Source organism: Haemorhous mexicanus, chromosome 3 (assembly GCF_027477595.1).
Source record: "Haemorhous mexicanus isolate bHaeMex1 chromosome 3, bHaeMex1.pri, whole genome shotgun sequence".
NCBI classification, from domain to species: domain Eukaryota; kingdom Metazoa; phylum Chordata; class Aves; order Passeriformes; family Fringillidae; genus Haemorhous; species Haemorhous mexicanus.
The window spans coordinates 52,694,709-52,718,906 of NC_082343.1; the positions used below are offsets into that span (position 1 = coordinate 52,694,709).

General features: G+C 38.4%; 1 protein-coding gene across 4 annotated transcripts in view; it reads left to right on the forward strand.

The window, feature by feature from the left end:
• Positions 1-24,198, forward strand: part of ARFGEF3 (ARFGEF family member 3) — a 110,137-nt gene that overhangs the window by 16,119 nt on the left and 69,820 nt on the right. For 2 of the 4 annotated variants that reach the window (XM_059841813.1, XM_059841812.1), the window contains exons 4-10: positions 1,049-1,180; positions 14,723-14,791; positions 17,462-17,593; positions 19,343-19,465; positions 20,968-21,010; positions 22,003-22,081; positions 23,941-24,045. In XM_059841813.1, coding sequence (XP_059697796.1) covers positions 1,049-1,180; positions 14,723-14,791; positions 17,462-17,593; positions 19,343-19,465; positions 20,968-21,010; positions 22,003-22,081; positions 23,941-24,045 — 683 coding nt within the window. The remainder of the gene's footprint in view (positions 1-1,048; positions 1,181-14,722; positions 14,792-17,461; positions 17,594-19,342; positions 19,466-20,967; positions 21,011-22,002; positions 22,082-23,940; positions 24,046-24,198) is intronic. The other 2 variants (XM_059841815.1, XM_059841814.1) reach the window with 2 other exon arrangements.

A 24,198-nucleotide genomic window follows, 5' to 3' on the forward strand; every position in this document is an offset into this window, starting at 1 on the left:
CTGCAATGTTGAAGCTGCAGATGAGCATCAGTAAAAATGTGATGCAGAATGTGGAGAGGGAAGTGGGCTGCTCAAAGTCTCTCTCTACTAGGACAGAGCAAGGTTGTGTTCCTGGGATCTAAGACAAGCCACTTTTGCTCTGTTGTGGGATCTTCTGAGAAGATAGGAGCTGGGAAAAGACTTGTGCAGCTACATCTCTTGCAGAAGGCATGCCACTAATAGGAGACACCCATGAAGATGGTTATAAACTGTATGGAAGAGGCATTTGTAGTAGAGCTCCAAGGAAATAGTGCCATTGACGATTTCAGGAGATAGTTTCTGGGATACTGGACAAAGTAAATCTGATCAGTCTAAAATATTCAGTCTGCAGTCCAGTCAGTCTGTATTGAATTCAGTTCAACCAACCCAATGTCAGGACAAGGAATTTTGATATCACCTCAGCTTGGGTTGGTTTCTATATGTGTTTGTTTTAGTCACTTGTTAACTGTGCTCTTTGTCTGAGGACTTGATTGTATGTATTAATAGTCAGCTTCTGTATGACACAAAACACATCTTGCCATGGATCAAAACTGCCACTTCCACAGCATTTGTGCTCTATTGGAGTAATTGGGACAGTAGGTGACTGTCTCCTGTTGGGCAGGAGATCTGATAGCACTAGTTTAATGCCAGGATGTTAGCTTGATTGGGTTTTTTAAAAATTTGATGTTGTTTTGATCTGGGGGGCTGCAAAGGTTGCAGTCTCTCCCAGCTTCTAAAATACTGAGAGGTTTTGCTAAGGACATTATTTGAAGTGATATCAGTTATTGATGTCTGCTTTCTTCTAGGCACTAGGGATGTGGGTGGGCAAAGATGATACTGCAATGGCAACTGACATGACACAGATCTCCCAGTTTTGCTGTTTTTCTTGTATTTTATATTATTGGATTAATTTGAAAATTTTAGACAGAAAGCCTAACCACCCTAGTACCAATCCCTAATAGGTTTAGGAGCAGTACTTTTCAGAGGCAGTTTTTGTCTCAACACGTGTATTGCCATTTTCTCTCTGCAGAAGCTGCTGTCTGATGAGAGGTTTGTATCCATGGAAACAGACTCAGATGAGAAACAGTTGCTTAATCAGATGCTGAATGCTGTCAAAGTGACTCCATCGCTCAATGAAGACCTGCAAGTTGAAGTGATGAAGGTTAGTGTTTCACACACATCAGTGCTTGCAGCGGAGGCTGCATGACTGAATGCTGGGGTTAGCAAATAAATTCGCTGTTGCCTTGAAAATCTTCATTTTAGGACAGTGTTTGATTCCCTTTTCCTACTGGCAGATGTCAATTGTTTTCATTTCTATTTTGTGTTTCCCTGGATTAAATAGGAGATAGCTTACATTAAGATTCAGAATACTGGTGGTTCCAGTTTTAGCAAACTTAAGTAGGACAATCAATTTCCTCCATGGGAGAGCACAGGCAAAGGACTTGTCGACCTCAAAGTTTGTTATTGAGCATTAGTGGTCATGAGATGGGCTGTGCACACTTGTAATTTTGTATTGTGTGTGCATAGGTGCTGTGTAATTTGTTAGCTGTATTTTCTCTTTGTAAAATGCCAATGATGGAGCATGATTTGTTTAGGTATCAAAATGTCCCTGGACCAGTGCGTAAGGGAAATCAGTGTGTTGTATAGTCTGTCGGAACTTCCATTTCTAGGAATACTCTAGCATTCTCCTCTGGGCATGCTAGGAAGCTCAGCTGCCAGGAGGTACTGTTTTGGCAGGGAGGCGATACCAAAATGCCTTGCCCTGTGATCATGTTGGTTGTATGACTTAGAAGTCACTTTTCTATATCCATATTGGCAATACCTTTATAATTTGTGCAAAGCAAGATGATGATGGACAGTTTTCAGATGTTTGGGTATAAAGTTTGTGCTGCAGGGTTTGTTGTGCTATAGCTATCATTGGCTGAAACCATTTTGGAGCAAATCTGATGGTCCTTTTTGCATGTTCGTTATACCTAGTACTGATTGATATATTTGGATCTGTTCCTTGACCATCCTTTATTTCTAAGTGCATAGATTAGTTATTTTGTAATTCTGTGTGACATCTTGGGTCTAGTGAATGTATGTTACCCACTCAGAAACTGCTCCCTATGAGCTGTACTCTTTACCACTGGAGGTGGAATATGCCCACTGTGTCAGAACTCGCAGAGGGGTGAACCTAGCAACAAAAAAGGGAGTAGTATTTGAGTGGACTGTTACCTGTTTTACAGCAGCAGGCTTCTGCTTAACTGATGACACCCTGCTCTGCACTCCTAGCCCAGCACACATCCTTCCTGCCCCTTTTGTCTCTACCGAGGGAAAGAGGAAGAGTTAAGTACTTGCTGTACTGAACCAACCGGCTCCTCTTGGAATGCAGTCATTTTTTGCAAGTTGCTTTTTTTACATTCTTGAGTGTTAGAGATTCAGAATGTGCATGCACAGTTTCTTTGAAAGCCTGAATGTACATCTGTGAGGCAAAGAATGTGAACACTATATTTTTCTACAGTTCTGAGTAAATATCTTCTCAAGTTGTCTTGACATATGAGAAGCAAATATAATTTCAAAACATCAAACCACAGAAAACCCAAGCCAAAACATTGTATTTTTGTATGTTTTTTTTTTTTAATTAGAAAACCATGTTCAGTTCCAGTTTAAGTGCAAAAGAGAAAAGAGAACATTTGTCTTAATTTCACTGAGTAAAATTTTGATGTGCAAATCCTGAGCAAAATGTGTGTATGGTAAAAGTCGGGCTACAACTTCAACTTCCCATTCTGAGAACAAAGCAAAATTCTATTTTGATTTAAATATTTCAAGAGACCGGAGGGCCAAAATATACTGTAGTCAGGACAGTTAAAACACAGACTCATTAGATCTGAGCCTTGCCTGACAGTCAAATCAAGCAGACATCTCTTCAGATTTTAACCTGAAGATTACAGATGTCATTGCAACACTTGAAAATGTTGTTAGCTAACCCAGGCCTGATGAATGGCTAAAGCCTTTAGGGAGGAAGGAGGGAGATTTCTAGCAGCTGGTCTCAGCAATGTGTTCTTGTCCTTGGATCTGCTAAAATGTGTCCTCAAGACAGCTTATGATTGTACATTAGTCTATGTTATTCCATCTGGAGGAGATAAAATACATCTTTATCTAGTGCACATAGATATTAGACACTCCTGAGTGTGAGCAGGTTTGTGTGAAACTGTGTCAGCTGTGGTGCCATCCTGGTTCTTTGTGTCAGCTGTGGTGCCATCCTGGTTCTTTGTGACTCGCTGCACAGTTGCACCAGTCTCACAGGTATTAAGAGTACAGCCATCAAAGATTACACAAAAGCTTTTAGTCATGCAAAATCAGTGTGAAAGTAGACATGCAGGAGTACAGAATTCACTGTAAGTTGCTGGTGTGTAAGTGCCTAAATCACTTTAATGCGTTTGGGGATTTTTTTCAATATTCTATCCAAAATATCTCCTGATATTCCCAGTAAGAGTATACCAGAAATTCACACTTCCCATACTATCAAAAAAAAGTCTTGGATATTTATGTTTATGGTTTGTTGTGACCCACCTGTATTACAGATGGAAGTGTGAAAGGATCAGATTAGCTGAGCATTCTGTAAAGATGCTTTTTACATTCAGATGACTGCATGTTGGAATTGGCAGTGAAAGGAAAGGGGTGCAAGGGCAGTTAGAGTTGCCTTGCCTCACACACTTTTGGAGCACGCCCAGTATTGTGAAGGGCCATCCTTAGACAGGGATGGTATGAGTTGCTGTAATGGTTGCTGTAAATAAATGGAGAAGAGTGCTAGCTGGATCTCTTCTGGACCTGAAAAAAGCAAACAACTGGGGCTTCTGTTTTAAAAATGGAAGGACATTGACTAATTTATGGCTAGGTACCAAATTCTCCTGATTTTTAAGGGTGAGTGTCATGGAATGCCCTGCGGATTGCCATATTGGAGGATCAAAAAAACAGCGTTATGATAGCATTCAGACTTAAAGTCCAGGGCTGGGAACTGTATAGGAGTGCATCCTGGCCAGCCCGGCAAGATTTGAACTGCCCAAATGCAACTGTCAAGATGAACTTAAAGCTTCCCCTCTTACGTTATCTCTCACCTCTGTGCTACGTGAGGTACCTCTTTCCTTTGCATAAACTTGGCTTGACTCTCTGCTTCCTCTGAATACCTGTTGGGGATTGTGCCTTTCTCTTTAGAAAGCTTTTTCATGTGGAGTCATTATATGGGGAAATTCCTCCCTTGAATTTCCAGAATAGAAGTGATACTCTGAAGTCCTTGTTTATTTTTCTTGCAGAACACCCTTATAATTGCTAATCACCAAGTAATTCTTATGCCAGCAGCACTTTTATGCCCAGAAAAGGCAGTGATCTTCTCAGTGAGGAAGGGGGAAAGGCTGTGGTTTCTCTTTGACATGAATGGGCATGAATAACAAACACAGGTGTACTAACTGGCTTTGATTTCCCACATATCAAAGCAAGCTGTCTGGGTATATAAATTTTGCATTCAGACTTGTATGTTATTTAACTGCTAAGCCAAATATTTCTTTAGAATATCTCAATTACTACCCACTCTGTGTATTCTCTGTATCTCTGATACATTCTATGGTAGAGATTTATTAGTATTTTCACACCAGGGACTAAAGTGAGTTTATTTAGGTGCTTTTATTTATATTAAAAGATACTGAGATAATTCAGGAAGTCTGACTAGAGAGAACAGTGTGTCTGACACAAGGCCACTTTAGTATTCATCTTTGCTCTTGTCATCTTTGTTGCCATAAGACTGAAAAGTCTTCTAATATGTGTGTTAGCAGTTTGAGTTTTACTATGCTCAACTAGCTATGTCAGTGGAAAGGAAAAATCCCACAGTCATACAGTACCTTGCTGATGATTTTGTTATACATCAATAACTTCAGTTTCAAACTGAATAATTAAATATTTATACTTTTATATTTTCTTTAGAATATTCATTTAGGAAGGAAGAGATATATTGATTGCTAATCAAATGCAATGCTTTATCAGTGAGACACCGAAGTGACTACAGCTGCAGATGCATGGAAAAAATCAGGAGGACAGTAATTTAGCACTTTCCTTGGATGAACATGAACATGATCATGCAGTGGGGCTGGCTCCGAAGTGGGAAAAATTTTGTTGTGTGACATGGTGCCATGTTTTAATTGAGTGAAATGCAAGGGTGTCTCTCACACTGAGGGGTGGGGACATTCTGTTGATGTTAAGCACTAGGCTAACAAGCTGTAGGTAGTTTGCTGCAGAAAGGGGACATGTTCTGGACTGAAGATTAATACTTGCTTTTGAGTTCAGTTGTGGAGTCAGGGGATCCTGATTTCCCCCCCAACCCCAGCTTAATGCTTTTAAATTCTGGCTTCAGATGTTTTTTAAATGGCTGAAGTACTTTTACTTTGTGCAGTTAGACCTTTGCTTGGAGGAATGCATACAGTATTGACAAAAGCACCATCAAATATTGTCAGATCAGTAGTGGAAAAGGAAACTGGGAATCTAATCTATAGCAGAACCTCTGGATTGCAGTCACTTCAAACCCCAGCAATTCTGTGATTTTTGCTTTCTCTCTTTGAGTTTTTTGGTAATTTTTCATCACTAGCCCTGACTCTAAAATGCTGTCCCTCCAGGAAAGACTAGAATTAGGCTTTGAGTGTAACTGTGGCACCCAGGCTGCTGAAACCAAATATTGAGGAAGTGGGAAGTACAGAAGGAATCCTAAACAGCAGAGACACTTGGATATTTTTCTTTTTTTTCTTTTTCCTTTATTCTCATGCATGTTATAGTCACTTTCATTTATGAGTTGACCACTTTTTTAATAATGCAGTACTTCTATCTGACTGTTATAACATTATTCTCAGATAACAACAAAAAATGTTTAATGAAGTATTGCAAATTACTAGATGAGACCTCACATAGAAACAAGTTGTTCAGACAAACCAGATACACAGAAACAAATTCTCCAGATAAACCAGATACACTATAATATAATGGGTGCTGAAGTAAGAAAGTTTCTCTTAGGACAAAGGTGTGATTGATCGTGTAAGATTTCCCTTTCTACTGCATCCTTTTATTTTTTTCAGTCACAGAGACAGCCTTGTCATATAATTCAGTGCATTTCAGTCCAGCCTGTGTCCAGATTTCCTGGGAAATTTAGAGCTTGCAGGATAGAAATTTTCAAGCGAGAAAAAGAATAATGACCTCTTGTGAAAGAAACTCAGTTTTTGGATTTGATTTATTTTTCCAAATACTTGTTCTTTATTTCACTAATTATTTCTAATTAATAGTTATATGCTGGGCATGTTATGAATATATACTGTGTTTCTGTCAGGGAAGATTCCAAGCTTTGTTTCTTATTACATCTGAGAAGACTTCACACGGTTGAGTTGCAGCTACCTTACTTGTGGTGGTTTTTGAATAGATTTGAGGATTGCTTTGAAACCAAAAAATAATCTTCCAAAGTGGCTCTAGAGGGAAGACTCTTCTAGCTCCCATCATTTACCTATTGTCCATGGTGAACAGCAGTTTCATTTAGGAAAGATTAGTTTATTCCCAATGACTCCAACTTGCATTTGTTTGTGGCTTAGGTATATTTCTTGCAGATGGGCAAATTCTTTAGGATTTTTCTTCTGTAGGCTTTCAGTGGGGAGTCAGCCAGAAGTTTATTTTATCTGTGAATGAGGTTTAATGAACCCTTGCTAAATCTGCTGTGTCAAGGCAATCTTTTCTCTTTGTCTTTTCACTGATCCATTAATATACAGTATTTGGGAGCTCTCCAGTAATAATAGTAGACAGCTCTCTTTGTGATTTCAGTTTTCACTTTGGATATATTTGGAACTGAAATCTGACTTAGAGTTCTGTGGTGAAACTTAGTTTGTGTAAGGACAGACTGTCTTTAGGTTGGGTATTAGTGACTGTTCTTTCCAAGATTGCTACCATAATGCTTTAAAGGTGCAATGTGATTCTTTGAGTGCTAAGACTCATCTCCTAGTTTTTATTAATTTATATTCTGTAGTACCTAATTAGATTGATAGGGCTCCAATTATGGTGTCAAATTAGTCACTTGAGAAGGTCACTATTGAAAGTCTACAAGGAGTCTGAGAAAGTTTAGTGACAATTTTTTTTTTTTTTTTTGCCTTGGTTTTCATAGCAGTTATAGTTGACCTGGTGCAACCATGTTGTTACAGGTTCAGCGAGGTAGTCCTGATCTGGTGCAAATATTGAGTGAAACTGGACTGTGCTTGACCAACCAAGCAAAACTTACAGTTAATTATTTCAGAAAACTTGTCAGGAACTTTGTAGTTGCTTGAGCATGTCCTTGGCCCTCCAAGACAGAGAACAACTTATATATTTGAAAAATGGCTCCAAAGTGTTTGGTCCAAAATGTTGACACAACACAACTGTACAATCCCAGTCTCTGTGCATGATTATATTCTAAACCATTTTCTTGAATATTAATAAATGAGATGATCACTCATAAGCTCTCACAGATACATCTCATTGTTTTAAGATTAATGTTTATGAAATATATTTTTCCACATACAATGTGGTTATGCTTAGTCGAATATAGTTTATAGCTGTTCTGCTTTGTCTTGAACTGTAAAATCAAATGGAGGTGTGTTAGCATCTGCTCTGTTAAAGAGGGGATTCTGTAAAGACTTTCACAGTATCATGCAAATAAGATTTTTTTTTTAAGATCAGTTCTTCTAAGAAATGCTACAGAGTTCTTAGTGCTTAGCCTTATCGTAAGTTAATTTTTTTGTAATGTAGGCCAACTACAAATCCAGACCCTCTTGGGTTTGCTTGTCTCATTTTGCTTCTTTCTGGTTATTTTTGAAAGTCATTTTATTCATGTGCTTAGTTATAAGTAACCAGGTTAATTCTGATGGATTGAATGACCTACCTTGTGGGCTTCAAGGCAAGCTCATCCTTTCCTGAGTTAATTAGAGCTATAGTAAATGCCTAGTACTGTGATTAAAGAATTCCCCTGGTTCTTAGGCGTCTGGTCATTGTAGCCAAAACCAGGCTTGAATTAAATAGCAGAGCTTTCTCCTTAAGGAATCCAAAAGAATGATAATGGTAATGGCCTGAATGAGGCCAAATGGATGCTGGAGGATAGCTGCCTAAACCAGTCAGTAGTTAATGCACTATCTCTGTAATGAAACCTCTTTCCAGGATCCATGGCTTTTCCTCACTACCATTCTGTGCTTGAATTCTATCCCTGAACAACCTCTGTGGGTTTCGTCAGATGTGTAATTTCAAAAATCTAAGCAGAGTATTGGTCAGCTTAAAAGTTTTGCAGGGTAGAAAAGTAGGCTTAGTTTCTTTCCTGAAGAAATTCTAGTGCAAAAATTTTAAATGTCTCAGAGTTGTGAGGTTATGAAGGGGTTTTCAGATAGAGAACATGCTCATTCTGTCACATTAGAACTGTCACATTTGGTGTGGCATAATCAAAATCATTGGCATCAACCAAAAAGCAGCAAGTCCCTCGCTCTGTAAAGTGTAATTTCACACCTATCAAGTGTGGAAGTACAAGTTCTTATAGGCTTTTTTTAGTCTGACACACATACCAAGAACCTGGAGTTCACTTAACCATCACAAAAATGAATTGCAAAGACATTATATGATCAGAACCCCAAATATAGAAACCCTCTAACTGTGACACATGGCCTTTCAGTCTTTTGCCAGCTGCTGGACATTAATGCTTACTGGTGGTGACAGTGGCAAATTCTGCCAGCCAAAGTGGCCACACAACAGTGGCATGACAGGGTCACTTGCCATAGCTTTTGCATGCAATTGTACCTGTACTGCAGGTGTGCCACAGCTGTGCGCAGATGCACCCAGGTTAGACCTTCTTGCTTATCAGCATCCCATGATCTGGGCCACTGCTACCAGAGCTGTTAGCCCCTTCTGGTCCTGGGGGCAGCTGAGGGGAAAACTTGTGTCCCAATAAGCTGTTCCGACACTGCCAGCCAGCTCCTTGGGTCCTCTACCCTGGAGCTCCTCATGTCTCTTGTAAGAGAGGGAGAAGATAGAGAAACTGTATGTGACATGGCAGTTGGTGATGCAACCACAAAACCAGCTTATCTGGCTTTTTAATATCATTTTCCTGGATGCAGGTCAGGATATGGTGTGGGATAGGGTAAAATCCTCTGGCAGGCCAGACAACCTGTGGGACACCACTTCCTAGGTTTTGTTGAGGTTAACTTTTTGCCAATTAATCTAGTGACTTGAAACAGTAATTTTAAATCAGCTGTTTTAAAGTACACTGCCATGCAGAACACTTCCCTGTTACAGCTTTGCATTTTCTGAGAGCAAGGGAGTTATCTTCCCTCTCTCTTGCCCAAAATATTCTCTTGTTGTCAAGAATAAATGTCAGAATTTTCCACCCAGGGGAGACACCAGTTCTTTTTTTCCTTGACAGCTCTAGCTCTACTTACATCCATGTGTTGACATCCTTTTGAATCATTTTAGTAATTGGTGCATGAAACTTCATTTTTATTTGAGAACTCTTTAAACTATTTGTTGGTGTTTTCCAGTTTGGTATTTCTCCTTTTTCACTTTTGTTTTACTCAGATTTGCATAGTATAATTTGTAAAATAATGCAGTATACCTGAATAGATTGTAACCTGTAAAGGAGGAAATGTCATCCTAGTACTGCTGTTAAGCCTTTTTCTTTATTTTTCCTTGCCTTTAATTGTTAAAATTCTAAAGCTAAAACCCCCTGTCGGAATGTTGGCAAACACTCTTAAGTATCTATTAAACTTTGAATAATTTCTTTCCCTTCTACAACTGTACTACATAAGTAGAAGTTTCACTTGGTTTCATGCCACCATAAATAGTGTTCAGCAGCAGTTCTGTTTTAATCCAGTGAACTAAATGGGCATTTTCTTCTCTGAGCACTCAGTATGTCATTGCTGGTGATGTGTGAGGTTCTCCTTACCAGATATAGTCCTTATGTCTGAAGCCCTGGTGCATTCATAATGCTGAGCAGCATTTATGGGTTTACTAATTCATAGCAGACACATACTCCTCTCTCTCCATAATTAAAATCTGCTGTTTGGTACAGTGACACATGGTGACACAGTGTAAATGACTTCATTAATGTGCTTTGTTTCTCTTGCCCTTGTTTTCCTTCAAGGCCAAAGAGTGCGACATGAGCAGGTTAGCAGTTATTCTGACAAATAGGGGGACACCTCCTGTCCAAACTGTTTTGCAGAAATACTGGATGACTTTAAATGTCAAACTATTGAATGAGGTAAAGGGCTGTCCTTCCTATCAGGGTTTTCCTCCAAGGGGCAGGATGTGAGAATCATCTGACACACATTGCATCCAAGTTTACTAGTCTGCAAATAAAGTAAGTTAGGAAAAGCTTCTTTTACAAACCCCACAAAGGGATTAGAGGTGGTTGCAAAATTGTTTCCTTTGTAAATTGTAAAGTTTTGAACCTTTTCTCTCTTTCTTGGGGGTACTGCTTGCTTTCCTACACACTGTGCTTATTTCATGTGCCTCCACCATAAGCTCTTCAGCGTGAGAATTGCTTTGTACTACAGATTTGTACTAAGCTAGCAATGCTAGGCAGCCTTACAATCTAAAAACGTTCCCACATTTTTCCTCTTCAAGAGGTCACAGAATGGTTTGGGTTGAAAGGAGCCCTAAAGTTAATCTAGTTCCAATGCCCCTGCCATGGACAGGAACACCTTCCACTAGACCAGGTTGCTCAAATCCCCATCTGACCATTAAAGTATGGAATCACACAGAATTACAGAGCAGGCAAGGTTGTAAGGAACCACAGTGGTCAGCTGGTCCAATCTCCCTGCTCAGGCAGGTCATCCTAGAGCACGTGGCACAGGATGGATAGACATTGTGATGTCAGTTTAATTACATTGCACTTCATTTTGTTTCCTGTACATTTTGTTTCAATTGACATATCAGATGCAGAGTTTTTTGGTTTTGCTTCTACTTATTGTGAAAACTACCCATGTGTGTGCTCTTATACTACATTTGGGACTGTAGCCTGGGAGTCCAGGGAGTAGGAATTGTATTTCTTGTTCCACGATGGTCAGAGCATCAACAGTAATTTAAATAAATACTTTCATTATGGATAAACCATTTATGGAAATGTGATCTCATTGGGCATTTGCAAGATAATCCAAGCCAATTAAAAAATTGTGGAAGCAGTGTGACTTTGAAACTATCTCTACAGTCATATAAGTTCCTTCTTTAAAAAAAAGAAACAAAATATGGTTTAGAGTCCATACCAATCAGTAAAAGTTGTTTTTCAATTTTGTTTTTTACTGGAATAGCTTTCTAGTTATTAGGAACTGCTTTGTAGTTTTGTTTTTGCTTTCCATATCAGTGGTTGAAAAAACAACATGTTATTGCCCAAGAAAGTCTCTATCTTTCTTTTCTTGAATTTTTTGAATACAGATTGTTTGAGTTAGTATCATGAGTAGTTAAGCAGTCTGTGGGGGTATCCTGTCTGGAGGCTCAGTGTTTTCAGTGGACCGGAATTATTAAGTTTGGTTTTGTTTGGTTCGTTTAGTCCCATTTTTCATCCAGTAATTTTTAAAGAGGAGCCTGCTGTCTTCCTGTTTGTTCCACATAAAAGGGAAAAGATGCAAGTTAAGTGTTTGGATCATTGCCATGACTGTAAATGAGCCTTGCAGCAGTGCTGATGGAAATCATAGCTGAGAGCAGTCTTGTGTATTGGTCAGAGACATGTTTCAGAACTTAAAATGATTTGTGGTAGCAGTGGAATAAGCCAAGAATATACTGGCTGATAACCTGTGCTTCTGTCATTTGGTTGTATCAGATTGTATGCCCTTTCTCTAGCTAGTGGGTTCCCAGGTCTTATTTTTTACAAAGAGTAGCAGTCAAAACTTAGCAGTCTTTTTGCTGAAAGTCTCTTTTGCTTCATAGCAAAGTTTTGATCATCACTTCCTTACTGAGCTTGATCTCTGATGTTTCTATCATTCACATGTTACATGCAGGTTTTTGGCACTTGTGACAGAAAGGAGAGTCTCTATCTATCTATCTCTCTCTCTCTCTCTCTCTCTCTCTCTATATATATATATATATATGTATGTGTGTGTATATATATATCTATATATGTGAGTGTATATATATATATATATGCACTAACTTTTCACAGTTCAGCTCTATAAAAGATGGAAATTAAAAAAACCAAAAACAACAACAAAGAAATACAAACACCAAAAAAGGAGGGAAGAAAGAGATTTTGAAAAGCAAAGGCTTAAAAGAACACCTGAACTGATGGGTCCTTCCATGAATTGTAGTGTATTGGCATCGGGTTTTGATCTGTGGAAAACACTAGATAGTAACACATCCTACAAAGCCAAGATGGGACAAGAGAGCAGAAAATCACATGAAGTAAATAAGGTTTTACAACTAGGGAAAACCAGAACACACAAACCACTGAATAGGATTAGTCATCGATGTCCATCGTGCTTCTTAGTGTGATAAGAAGAGATTTGTCAGTGGGAGGTAGCACTTGTCTCTCTGTGTTTAGGCACTGTGTTAGACACCTGTGTTTTACAAAGCAGTGTCTGGAGGATACAAATCAGTTTTTCCTTGAGTACTGAATATATAGTTTTAGCCAGCTGCTGAGCTCTCACAGCTATTAGGAATGTCAATAAAATTTCAGTGTAATTATTAGCTGAGAAAGTGAGGCCCCACAGCTGACTGTGAGGCTGGCCAGTAGTTAAGAATCTAGTTAGTGCTAAACAAAATTGTTTGGCTTCAAAGCTTTAAATTTTTCACATATGGACTGAGCAGCAGATGGAAATAACAGCCCTTGTAACTTATGTTATTATTAGCCAAATGAGATTGATAGTTTTTATAACTGACTCTTTACCTTTCTGTTGTTCTATAGAATTTGCTCTGGAGACAGGAAGAAAGGTACCACAATTCCTTTTCACTGGCACTTGTGCATGTGCCAGTAAATGTTATGGATTGCAGAGAAATTTGTAGAGTTCCTGTCAAGAAATACAAAGTACAGCATTCTTAATTGTTTGTAGTTAGAATTAGATTGCTTTCTCTGGCAAGTTCAAGTGCTGTGTAGCTTGTATCTCTCTTTGTAATATTGAGGTGAGCTGTATAACACTTTGAAGAAATTCCATTTTGTCCATTTCAAAGAAAAGAAAAAACCACGAAGAAGGAATTTGGCTCAGAAACTTTGCTCCAAAGATAAATGCTAAATATTTAAAAAAGAGCTTCTAGTGCAGGACTATTGTAATTCATAAGAGTAGTGTGCCCTTTTCTGTTGTCACTACCTCTAGTATTTATCCACATTATTCAGCTTCTATTTATGAAGTAGTGAGAGTCAAATCAAGATATCATATACAGAAAACTAAAATTCCCATTACACAATGGCTTACTTGGAACACTTTTAGTAGTAAAATCATCTTCTGTAATAACAGGATCAAGCTCCTTATTGATATTCTATTTACAAAACAAAAATGCAAACAGAAAATCTGACAACCTTAGAGTAAGATGTGACATCCTGTAGTAAAATGTAGGTTTTCTGCTAAGAAAAACACTCGTAAAGGTGCAGTGCATTTCATGTGTAGTACTTTTCAGTAAAACTCTCAAAATGCTAAACAGTTTATTTATGTCCTCCTTCAGGAAAACATCATACTCACCTGTGGACAGACTCTTCTCTACTTTGCCTGTCGTTAACAGCCATTAATGTTGACTTATCTGATGTCCCAAACTTCCTTGTGAAGCAGAGGACAGCAGTTCTGAGTAGGGCTGAGAAGCTGTAGTGGCCAATACATTAGTGTTAATGTGATTTGATATTTGCTGCTACATTTTTCCCAAGAAACTCATACTGTTTCAGAACAAGCCACACATAAATTCTGGTACTGGAGGGGTTTTATGCTTTGAAGGAGAGAGAACAGTAGCTGAGACTCTGTCTTCTGTGAGGCAGAAGAGATTGGAAAGGAAGACAGGCGAGAGGGAAGATATCTCCAGACACAAAAGGCATCACACCACAGCATCTCTCCCGGCATTGCCTCACTCACCCATTTACCCTGGTGATTCACATCACATTCTTACTCCCCTTCTCTTCAAAGTAAGATGTTGAATTGGTCTTTTAGTGTCTTATTCTTCCTGCTGAATTCAGGACAGAAAAAGCCTCCCTTCATGAACTGCAGCTTATGGATGTGTTTTAGCTACTCATTATCAAGTGGCTATAATACACTTAGTGAAAATATCCTGTGCTGGGAAATCCTCAGGCAGTAATTAATGGCTTTTTTCATATAATACTTATCTGCCTGTGTCACTTAAGTAATAACTTGTATTGTATTTTTCCTTCCTCTTTTGTATATTGATAGAAAAGAATGGAAGGACTGATTATAAATCATGCAGAGCTAGTGGTTAAAATATGAATAGGGGTCCAAAGCCAGAGTTGATCACTGGATTGTCTTCCTTTTGGTGGTCATATGTAGGAGACAGCAATAAGTAATCCATTGGGTGGTGCCTCTGGGGCCAACAAGATGCAGCTTCTCAGGAGGATCTCCTCTATCCCAATAACACACAGTACTAAGAAGTTTCTGATGCTGTTTCTCAAAGTAGGAAGGAGTTGTGGCTAGGAGCACATGGTTGGGAAGGAGAGTCAATAATGGCTGAAACTTAATTTTTTAAATTTCCTCTCTTTTGATGCAAGGTCTTGCTCTGTATAACATATACCTCCACCTTTGAGCTGAATGGCAGTTCAGTGTTGAAGATTGCTGAGGTAAGTGCCTCTGTTATACCGCTGCTTGTGTCACTTAAGCTTTCCCCACTACCTAGAGTGTGTCTTCCATATGTAGCCTGAAACTGAACCAGTCTAAAACACATCTACCGTCATTAGGACTGGTATTACCTTATGCCTAGTGTGAAGAAATAGTTGCAAGTCCAGCAGGTTTGGGTTTGCATGGGAAGGCAGTCTTGGAAGTTGACTGATAATTGTATATTACAGCACTGCACATTTACTACTTCTCATATTTAATTTGCATTTTGCAATAGAAAAACTTTCTTGAGTTCTTCATAAAACAGCACTGCACCGATTTCCTACTGGCTGCAACTCTAACACTAATGGAGTTGCCTGAAGAGAAGTTTATAAGCCATAGTGTGCCATGTTAGCATAAGTACCTCAATGTTCCTTGTGTGAATCTCTTTCCTGACACATCCAAGTAAAATATTTATAATGCCCCTTGATCCATTGGATTCTTAGTCACTCCACTCCCTTTATTCCATTAGATTTTAGTCTGAATTAAATTGTGAAGGAGCTTTGGTTGTAGAAAAACATACTTGCAGGCATACTACCTGAGCCTCTGTATGTGAGTGATATTTTTAGTAGAGTGTTGCAAGCTATGGGCTGTTTGTTCAGCTTAGAGAAAATGCACAGGAACACTTAATCCTCCTGTGCAAACCACACAGCTGTGTGCAGAATCTATTATAAAGTTGCATTGTTAATGTGGTATGGGCAGAGCTAGTGTCCATGAAGGAATGTAAATGTTACTTACATGTCCTACGTTCCCAAATGTCTGTAGACATTTAGAGATGTGCTACTTCTCAATTTTTTTATTTGGGATGGGTTTTTTTTGTAAAAACAAAAATCCCATGTGAAAATAACTTACTTTAGCTGGAAGTTACAGTATTTTCTGAGTTCAAGAATGAAACTGACCTTGCCTTATCTTATCAGAAGCTGAAAAAGGAGTTGTAGGGATAACAGGGAGCCAAAGAAAATTACTTTCATTTTGTAAAAGACCAAGGGCTTTAAAAGGCAAGGATACAACAGAAATAGTTCATGTATATAACATATACCAGATTAAAAAGATAGTAATCATTCTAGATTAGCACGGCTTAGATTTTGGTTTCTCTTGTGCTAGGTGAGACCATAAGGTGTGGCTATTTTTGGAGGTCTTTGTAAGCCCCATCTGTAGATGCTGCAGCAGGGATGAACTGAATTGCTACTTAAAGCAAGCCATAGTTTTTTAATTTCTACTAAACCCTCTTTATGTCAGTGTCACACACTGAAAAAAAAATACAGATCATTTCCCCTACTGCAGTTTTTCTCACATTTCTCAGAGACTTCCTAACATGTGAGGCAAAAGCTGATGAATTCAACTTAGTGCATCTCTTGGCTGTAGGTAAATAGCTTGAGATTAAACAAAGTGCTTGCTGGCATAAACATTTAATGACTCTGACTCCTTCAGCTTTCAGTCTGTAAGAGCACTACCTGAGACTGGGGAGAAATGGTCAGTCAGTCATGATCTGTGTGGCAGAAACTGTGGAAATAATCAGAAATAATATTTCTGTTCTCTCTGTGAAGAGGGTTGTTGTTCATCAAAAGCATTCTGAAGATTGGCAGTTGTCTTTCACAAATTGATGTGAAACTCTGCTGGTTTTGGTAGTTGCATTTCATTTTTATTCTCAGAAGACCAATCTGGTTTTTAAAAAGCTTTGCTAGTGTACTGATACAAATTAGGACAATGCTAGTTCTTTTCTTTTATGGTGAACAAGACCCTAATGCATGATGAGATGTGCCAGCAAAGCAAGCAAAACTCATTTCCTTCAGTGAATTGGAACAAGCAGTAATACAGAGTGGGCTTGCCTCTATTTGGAGTGTTTGGATGTACAGTTATTTTCTTCACACTTCTTCAGAAAATGCTACCTCAGGTTTTTCTAAATAGCCAAGGTCTTTCTAATAGCAAATCCTGCCAGGCACACATATATTTTCACAAGTTCCTCCTCCCCAGGCTTTAGGTAAGGCAAAGATTTTAATAGCTGGCATTACTATGCCTTTGTATCTGAATAGTTAGTAGGAAACAGAAAATAATTTCTCAGTTCAGCATTTGGTTAGCCTTCTGACTTGCTCTAAGGGAAAGGTTGCAAAGAGGAGCTTTCTCTTCCAATGCCCATGCTATTTAACATTTCTTTTTCCAAGTCAGTCCCTTAGTTTTCCTAGCCTGCACTCTGTAGCAAGTAGAACACTGCAGGATTGGAAAGGTGCTGCCTTCATTACTGGTGGAACTCCCTGAGGGCTCTCTCTGACAAACAAAGCTACAGTCTGGCCATTTTGCACTGTCTGATCGTTTGCAATTCATATGTACAAAACAATGGCACTCAAAATCATTCTGAACCATATCAGTTTCAAATTAAGAAAGCATCCAACATGAAGACTACTATAATTTGTGCCTTAGGTATTAATAATATTGAAAATAGATTAGTAGTATTAAAAATAGATCAAATCTTGCTCTGTGCACCTTCCCATGCTTGCCTAGACACCTGCAGGAAAATTTAGTTGATGCTGTTGCTTGTTTTTTTGTGTGCATTTGTTGCTCCAGTGTGCCTTCTGGAGGTTTATTTTGTGTAACCCTGTTGTGTTTCATTAGCTAACCCTTCTGTGTTTTGCTCTTAGTTGTGTTTTGCATGCCATAGAGCTGGAAGTCCCCGAATGCATGAAATGATCAAAATGTCCATTGCACACCTCTTTGGAGCCCTGAGCTCTGGCATTTTTACTGCTGCTTCTTCATCAGTGGCTTTTCAAAAGGTACCTTGCCCGGCCATTTAGAACACAGGCCTTCTGTAAGATTGCAAGTCAAGTACTGTTTGCTTATTAGCTCGCGTGGGGAGGGCAGAGAAGGAGGAGATACCAACACGCTCTTTCCAGAAAGTCAGCCTACCTCCAAGAGTGGTACTTCATTAATTAATTCAGCTACTCTAGAAGAAGGCTTACAGCTCAAAAAGAATGATCTCAGCAGCACTGGAATGGTTTGGCCTCTGTAAAGGGCTGTATGTGGTTAACAAGATTTTAGGGTTATTTTGTCCACTGGGGTTCAAGGGATAGCTGAATGATGGGCAGAATTGGTCCAGGCCAACTTACAAGAACATCTGCATCACTGACCTATTGACAGCTTGGCTTCATTTCGATAGGAGTCAGAAACAATCAAAAGTCTTGTTTGTGTGCCTATGTCAGTACTGATCAGACTATGTCATCGGATCACTTTAATTTTTCCTTCTTAAGAACTCATCCTCATTAGGGAACTGTAAAAGTGACTTTACATCATATAATATCCTTCTTATTCAAAAATATACACCAGATACATTTTTGTATACTCCTTATGCATATAATTTATACTACATATTTATATTTTTAAGAATTAATATTTTTAATAATTTTTCACAGCTAGTTCCATTTATATTTACAGTTCTTACTTGCTATATATCTAAACAATGGCAGGATAAAACTGCTAAAACTGAAAAATATAGAAGTATATGAACAGTCATTTACTTTTTTTTTGGTTGCTTGGTTTGGATTTGGGGGATTCTTGTGGTCATTGTGAACAATAAATCTTCGTGTTGGACAAAGGACCAAAACTGCTTCTTCAAGAAGTCTGTATTGTACAGTTCTGTGACAAACCTGCTCAGCTCCATCAAGACTTATATCTACTTAGTAGTTACTGTGCAATGTGCTTACACTGTCTACTCCAGTTACAGCAGGTCTTACAGAGACCCAGCACCTCCCACAAAATATCTGATGAAGGATAGAAACTACGCTTTACAGTGTGCTGTCCCCAGGATCCTAGCTGTGTAACATTTTAGCAGACATTTGTGCAACATTACCTGGGGCAAAAGTCAAGCATGGCTCTGGGCACAGCACATTGTCAGAAAACTGCCAGCAGCTGGCATGGAGTTGGGAACTGGATGATCCATCAGTGTTCTTCTATTGCTACTTTGGTTCCCATGGGATCTCTGAGAAGAGGAGCCCTCTGCTGGATTGCCAGTTATTAAAAGGCAGTTGTTAGTGTTATTTATGGTAAAGGGCTATTGTATTTTCTGTGTTAAGAAACGCCTTAAAAGTTTTCAGATGTGTTACAGTATGTAATGATTATCGTAGAGTAGTGGCAGTATGTAATGATTATCGTAGAGTCAGAAGCAACAAGGGTGAAGAATTGGAGGATATTTACATTGCAGACATAGACTTGCAGCGAGGTAGTTACAATAAGTATCAAGAGATGAAAAATCAAAGCCACATTCAGTGAGTTCTGTACAAAGTGAGAGAAGTACCAAAATCGCTTGGATTTGACAGGAGACTTTGCCAGTTTTGCCCTACCATTCCTGCAGCTGTGTGGCTGATGAATTACTTGGCTTTCCAACCAAGACTGCTAAAAACTTCTAACGTGCTAAATAGTAAGGAAGGCTGACTATCTGCATGTGAGAGACCTTGGTATCATCCTAAAATGTGTTCCTGGTAAGTGGGAGTTGATCTCTTTGTACTGCTGTCTTGTTTCCTCATCAGGTTTGCATTGAGACATATGTGTCTAGCTGTCACCAGCGGAGCATTAACACCGCTGTGCGGGCAACCCTCAGCCAAATGTTGAGTGACTTGACTTTACAGTTACGACAAAAGCAAGAAAACATGGTGAGCCTTCTGGCATCAACAAATGGTTCCAGGTCCATGGCTGCATACCATTTTGTTCTCATTCATCTGAATGCCTTATGGCTTTTATTTGACACTTCCTCAATTAATCCTGTTTAAAAGTCTTTTTGGGCTCTGACTGTGCCTGCCGCAGAGCTCTCACATTGTCAACTCTAGTTGGCTGATATGTTTTTCTTTTCCTTTGCATTAAATAAAAAAGACTTTATTCTGATGTCAGGCTGCCTGAGCCTTTTCCATTCTTTTATTTTGTTTTCTTGTTTTTCTAACGTGTATTGAAATCCTTCTGCCAAAACTTTTTGCGTGACAAATATTTACATAGCGAAAACAGATTCTCAACTGAGGAAAGTGTAATTGAGATTTTTTCTTCTACTTTTTTTAATAGAAGATAATTTTAACTTATTAAATTATTTTTTTCTTTGTTAGCAAAAAAGAAAAAATTATTTATTTCATTGTTAAAATCTATGAGAGCTGTTTGAATGACATTCCAGCACATTTTCAACTGTAGATGTTCTGGGTACATGTGGAATTACATTGACTTCTTACATTGTTTGTACTATTTTGTATAATACCATATTGTCAAAGAAGTATTATTTGTAAAAGTCAGTTTCTGTTTATTAGGAAAGTTTAAGGACTCTATTGTACAGATTGTTTTCCGTACATCTGGTTTGGGTTAAGATGATCATTTCTATTTTGGATTAGTAGACTAGATTGTTTTTATCCTGCTGAGCAACTGCAAAAATAATTAATCAGTTTAAGTAAACTTGTCTTCTGTTGGTGCTAAGTAGGTTCATTTTACTAGCCAAAGCATTTACCAAAAAAACCCCCAAACAAACAGAAATATTTTGGGTCTGCAAATTCAATTTTGTTAGTTCTTTTCTTACCTGAGAAGTAGATAAAAGCCTATGAGAACTGCATTTAGTTCCTGACATTTTGGTATTGATGCTTGAGAGAATTTGGCTTGACCCTGTTGTGCACGATAGGAAGAATCCTATACCACAGCTGAACCAAATTATGTATGAGGTCATTTCCATTTCCTGACTGCCATTAATTTTGTTGGTATTGTAACATTGACATTGTCAATGTTCTAAACTCTCTAATACTCAGTTGATTTTGGTTTCTAAGTAGTTTCTGAAGTCTAAACTATGCTTTTCTCTCAGTTATTTTCAATGCAATTTATATGCCTAATTATTACTGAGTAGTTCTAGGTGTAGGAAATCCCTTAAGGACTTACAAAACTTTCACCTAAATGAGATGCAATTTCCTTTAAATGACTGTTAAAACAGATCTTAAGGAATTTTTAAAAATATTTTGCAAAAAGTTCAGTTAAAAACCCTTACAAAAAATCCAAAACAGATAGAGGACAATTTAAGAATTGAATTTAAGAAAGAATTGAATTTAAGAAAGTTCTGCTGTTAAAAGTATTGCTTCTATAACATTCCTCTGTCCCTTGTACCAATTACACTTCCTTTGTCTTTCCTCAACAGATAGTTGAAAACCCTGACAACTTGCAGAAATTCAAGAGTCAAGGTATTTGTAAAACTTTTTTAGTGACTCCTTCCAATCCAGCTTTTTTATTCTTAACTTTCTTTTTATCACCACAGTGCTGTTTGATGTCATGGGAGTTGCACCCTCAGGATTTTGTAGCTTCTCTATAGTTTGGTGCTTTCTTGGTTACCTGTGGTAAGACTGAGATAGCCCTGTCAGCTCCTGATATTTCCAGTTGTGTCTTCATTTGGACCATGGTAACAGCATTGCACTCAGCATAGTAATAAATTATTGTTATAACTTCTGTAATTAAGGAGATTCAGTGGTCTGGAAAAAGTTTTAGTAAGTGCCTTTACTTCCTGAAATGAAATAGATTTGCAGAGTAGAATGTGGAATCTGAAAACAATTGTTACTCTATTTCAGGCCAAAGACATTGTTTACATAATGACTACTTGCCAGGTGATTATTTTGCAAGAGAATGTTTTTCTATTCCCATTGTGGCTTAACTTTCAACATCTTCTCGTAGGAAAAATAGGTTTTGACTTTCACTCAAGATTTCTGTAGAACTTGTGTGAATGGAGGCTAAAATCTTTGAAGAGCGCAAGAATTCTTTTATAAGATCAGAAGTTGGTCAGACATTAGAAAATGTGTAAGAGAGAGAAACAGAAGAGAGGGAGAGATACAGAAGATGTGTAGGGAGAGATACAGAAATTGGCTGCCATGTAGAAAACTGAGGCCAGTCTTTTTTATTATTTAATTATATACTTATTTTATTAGGTGAATTTGATTTCAGCTAACCTTCTGTAAATGCATGTAAGCAATTAGTGCTCTCTCCGGGTTTCACAGTGCTGCTTTTGCATTTTGTGGCAATCACTTTCCAATCTAGCACTTTTCCTACTGCATCTTATCTATGAATTTTGGTAGCCCTGCTCCTTGTTTAGAAGCTCTGACCAGCTCTGAAAACCCATGCAGTTAATTGATGTTGTTATCCAGCTGCTCATATGTAATGCCTCTGATCTTTGTCCCTTTTGGAGGTACTTCAGCTGAATCTCTTTGTGATGATGTTGTATCTGTCCTCACTGTACTCTGTGAGAAGCTCCAGGCTGTCATAAAGTGAGTTATTTAAGTTTATAATTTTAATTTATTACCTGGAGGTTGAGAGTTTCACTGATGCATGTGATTGTGCTGTTGAAGTTCTGGAATTATGGAGCAAAGCTGTGCTTAAATGAAGTGTTTGCTAGAGAAAGGATTGTTCATGATGCATTAATTTAATCCTTGCTTGAAATGAGGAGCTAATTTGCCTTCTTTTTGCACTGTTCAGCTTTACAGAGCTTCCAGTAAATCTAATCTGTAGGTAACTTCCTTACAGCAGCAAAATACTAATACCAAATACTAATAATCTAAGGAGGAGTTTTCGTTTCTGGCTGGAAGAACCATCATAGAGAGAGTAACAATTACAAGAGCCATGGAAAGACCTAACAGATACTATATTCAGAATTAATAAATCTCTCCTTCTTAGGCAGGCTTTATCCAATTGAAGTAATTTGTGCTATCGAAGAATTCCTCCAATTTACCAATAACATACACTCTACCTACTTGAAAATATATGATCTTAACTTCTAAAATGTGGTTGCTATGGACAAGAAGTGTGTTATATGCTGTGTCATTTTCAGAAACTACCAGAGGCAAAGATGGCACGGGCATCTATGTGCAGTTCTTTTGCAGACTTTCTTCCCAAGAGTCTCTCTAATAACAGCAGGATTACAGAGGGATGCCTTACTTAGTATTATTTGATCAGTGTCAGCATCTGGGAAGATAAAATCAAGAGTGCAGGGATGCCCTGTATTCCCATGGAAGTGTCAGCTCTGAGGGGGTGATCATCTGCATTAAGACACATTGTAAGAAAAGCTGTTGGGAAAGAAGGCATGTCTACCTGGAATGCATGTATCTTTCCAGATAGGTGTGGACTGTTGTGAGGAAAAGTCTATCACCTTTAAAATATATAAGAAGCCAGCAGTTTTCAACCCTCCATAGCACAGTTAGAAATCCAGCTTTGAGCCTCAGGATTCAGTGTTTTCTCCAAGGCATGTGAAACAGGTATCATTGTACTTGGATACAAATTCATGTATGTGAACAAAAGGAACTCGGGCAATGACAGAAAAACAGATATTTCTCACTCCTTAATTTTGATTCAGATAAATCCATTCTTTACAGCTTCCTTGACTTACAATCATACATCAGAAAGTGCATTCCTCCAGTTCTCATCTCTGACCAAAAGAGAGTTATTAAATCCTGGTTTTCTTAGGAGTGAAAGCCATGTTGTGGGCACACTTGCCATGGAGTGCTCCTTCCATAAGGCAGACCTCAGCCTTGCTTGTCTCTTGGATCCCACAGCTGATGTTAAGAGCAGGGGCAGGCACAGTGCATGTTACAAGTGTATCAGTTCCAGGTGTCCACAGGTTCTGTAATATTCTTTCTCATGAGGCTTTCTTTGTGTTTATGGTTCTGACTGGCAAGGTCCTGAAAGGTACCCATGTTATTGTGTGACTTTCTGCTTGGAGACATTAACTTTTGACCATTGTGGCTGGCCCCAAGGAAAAAAAACCACAAAAACCAGAAGAGAGTAGCCTACACATGGTTCAGATTGCCTGAAGAAACTATCCAATAGTCCAGAATGTTCTATTTTCTCCTTTTCCTCTGTTTAAGGTTCCTTCCCAAGATTTTAGATTGATTTTGAGTAGTTATTTGGGTTTTATTCTTCCTATTTTTTCACTTTTTTTTTTCACTGCATGCGATCAGTACAAAGTAAGTGGGATGATGCAGGTGATCACACCATTGTAAATTGATAGAAAGAAGCAAAATAAATCACTGCTGTAAATTATGGTATAATTTTCAAGTGAACCAATGTGGTTATTTTAGAAAATTAAGTAGTCTGTTTTAATATGATGTGAATGGCATCTTTTCTTTGCCAGTGACAATCGTCAACTTCAGCTTCTTTACTTGGAGTGTATCCTCTCCATGCTGAACAGCTCCTCCCCCAGCATGCACCAGCACAAAGGATTCACTGATCTAATATGGTGAGTACATCTGAAGACTAATGCAAATACTCAGTTTGTAAATGTAAAAGGACCTGCTCCTCCCAGCCTTGCAAAAATCCTGTAAAAAGTCTCCAGGTGTGAGCAGAGCTTGCTGTTAACCTACTATCAGTTCTTTCTGTGCCTCATATAAAA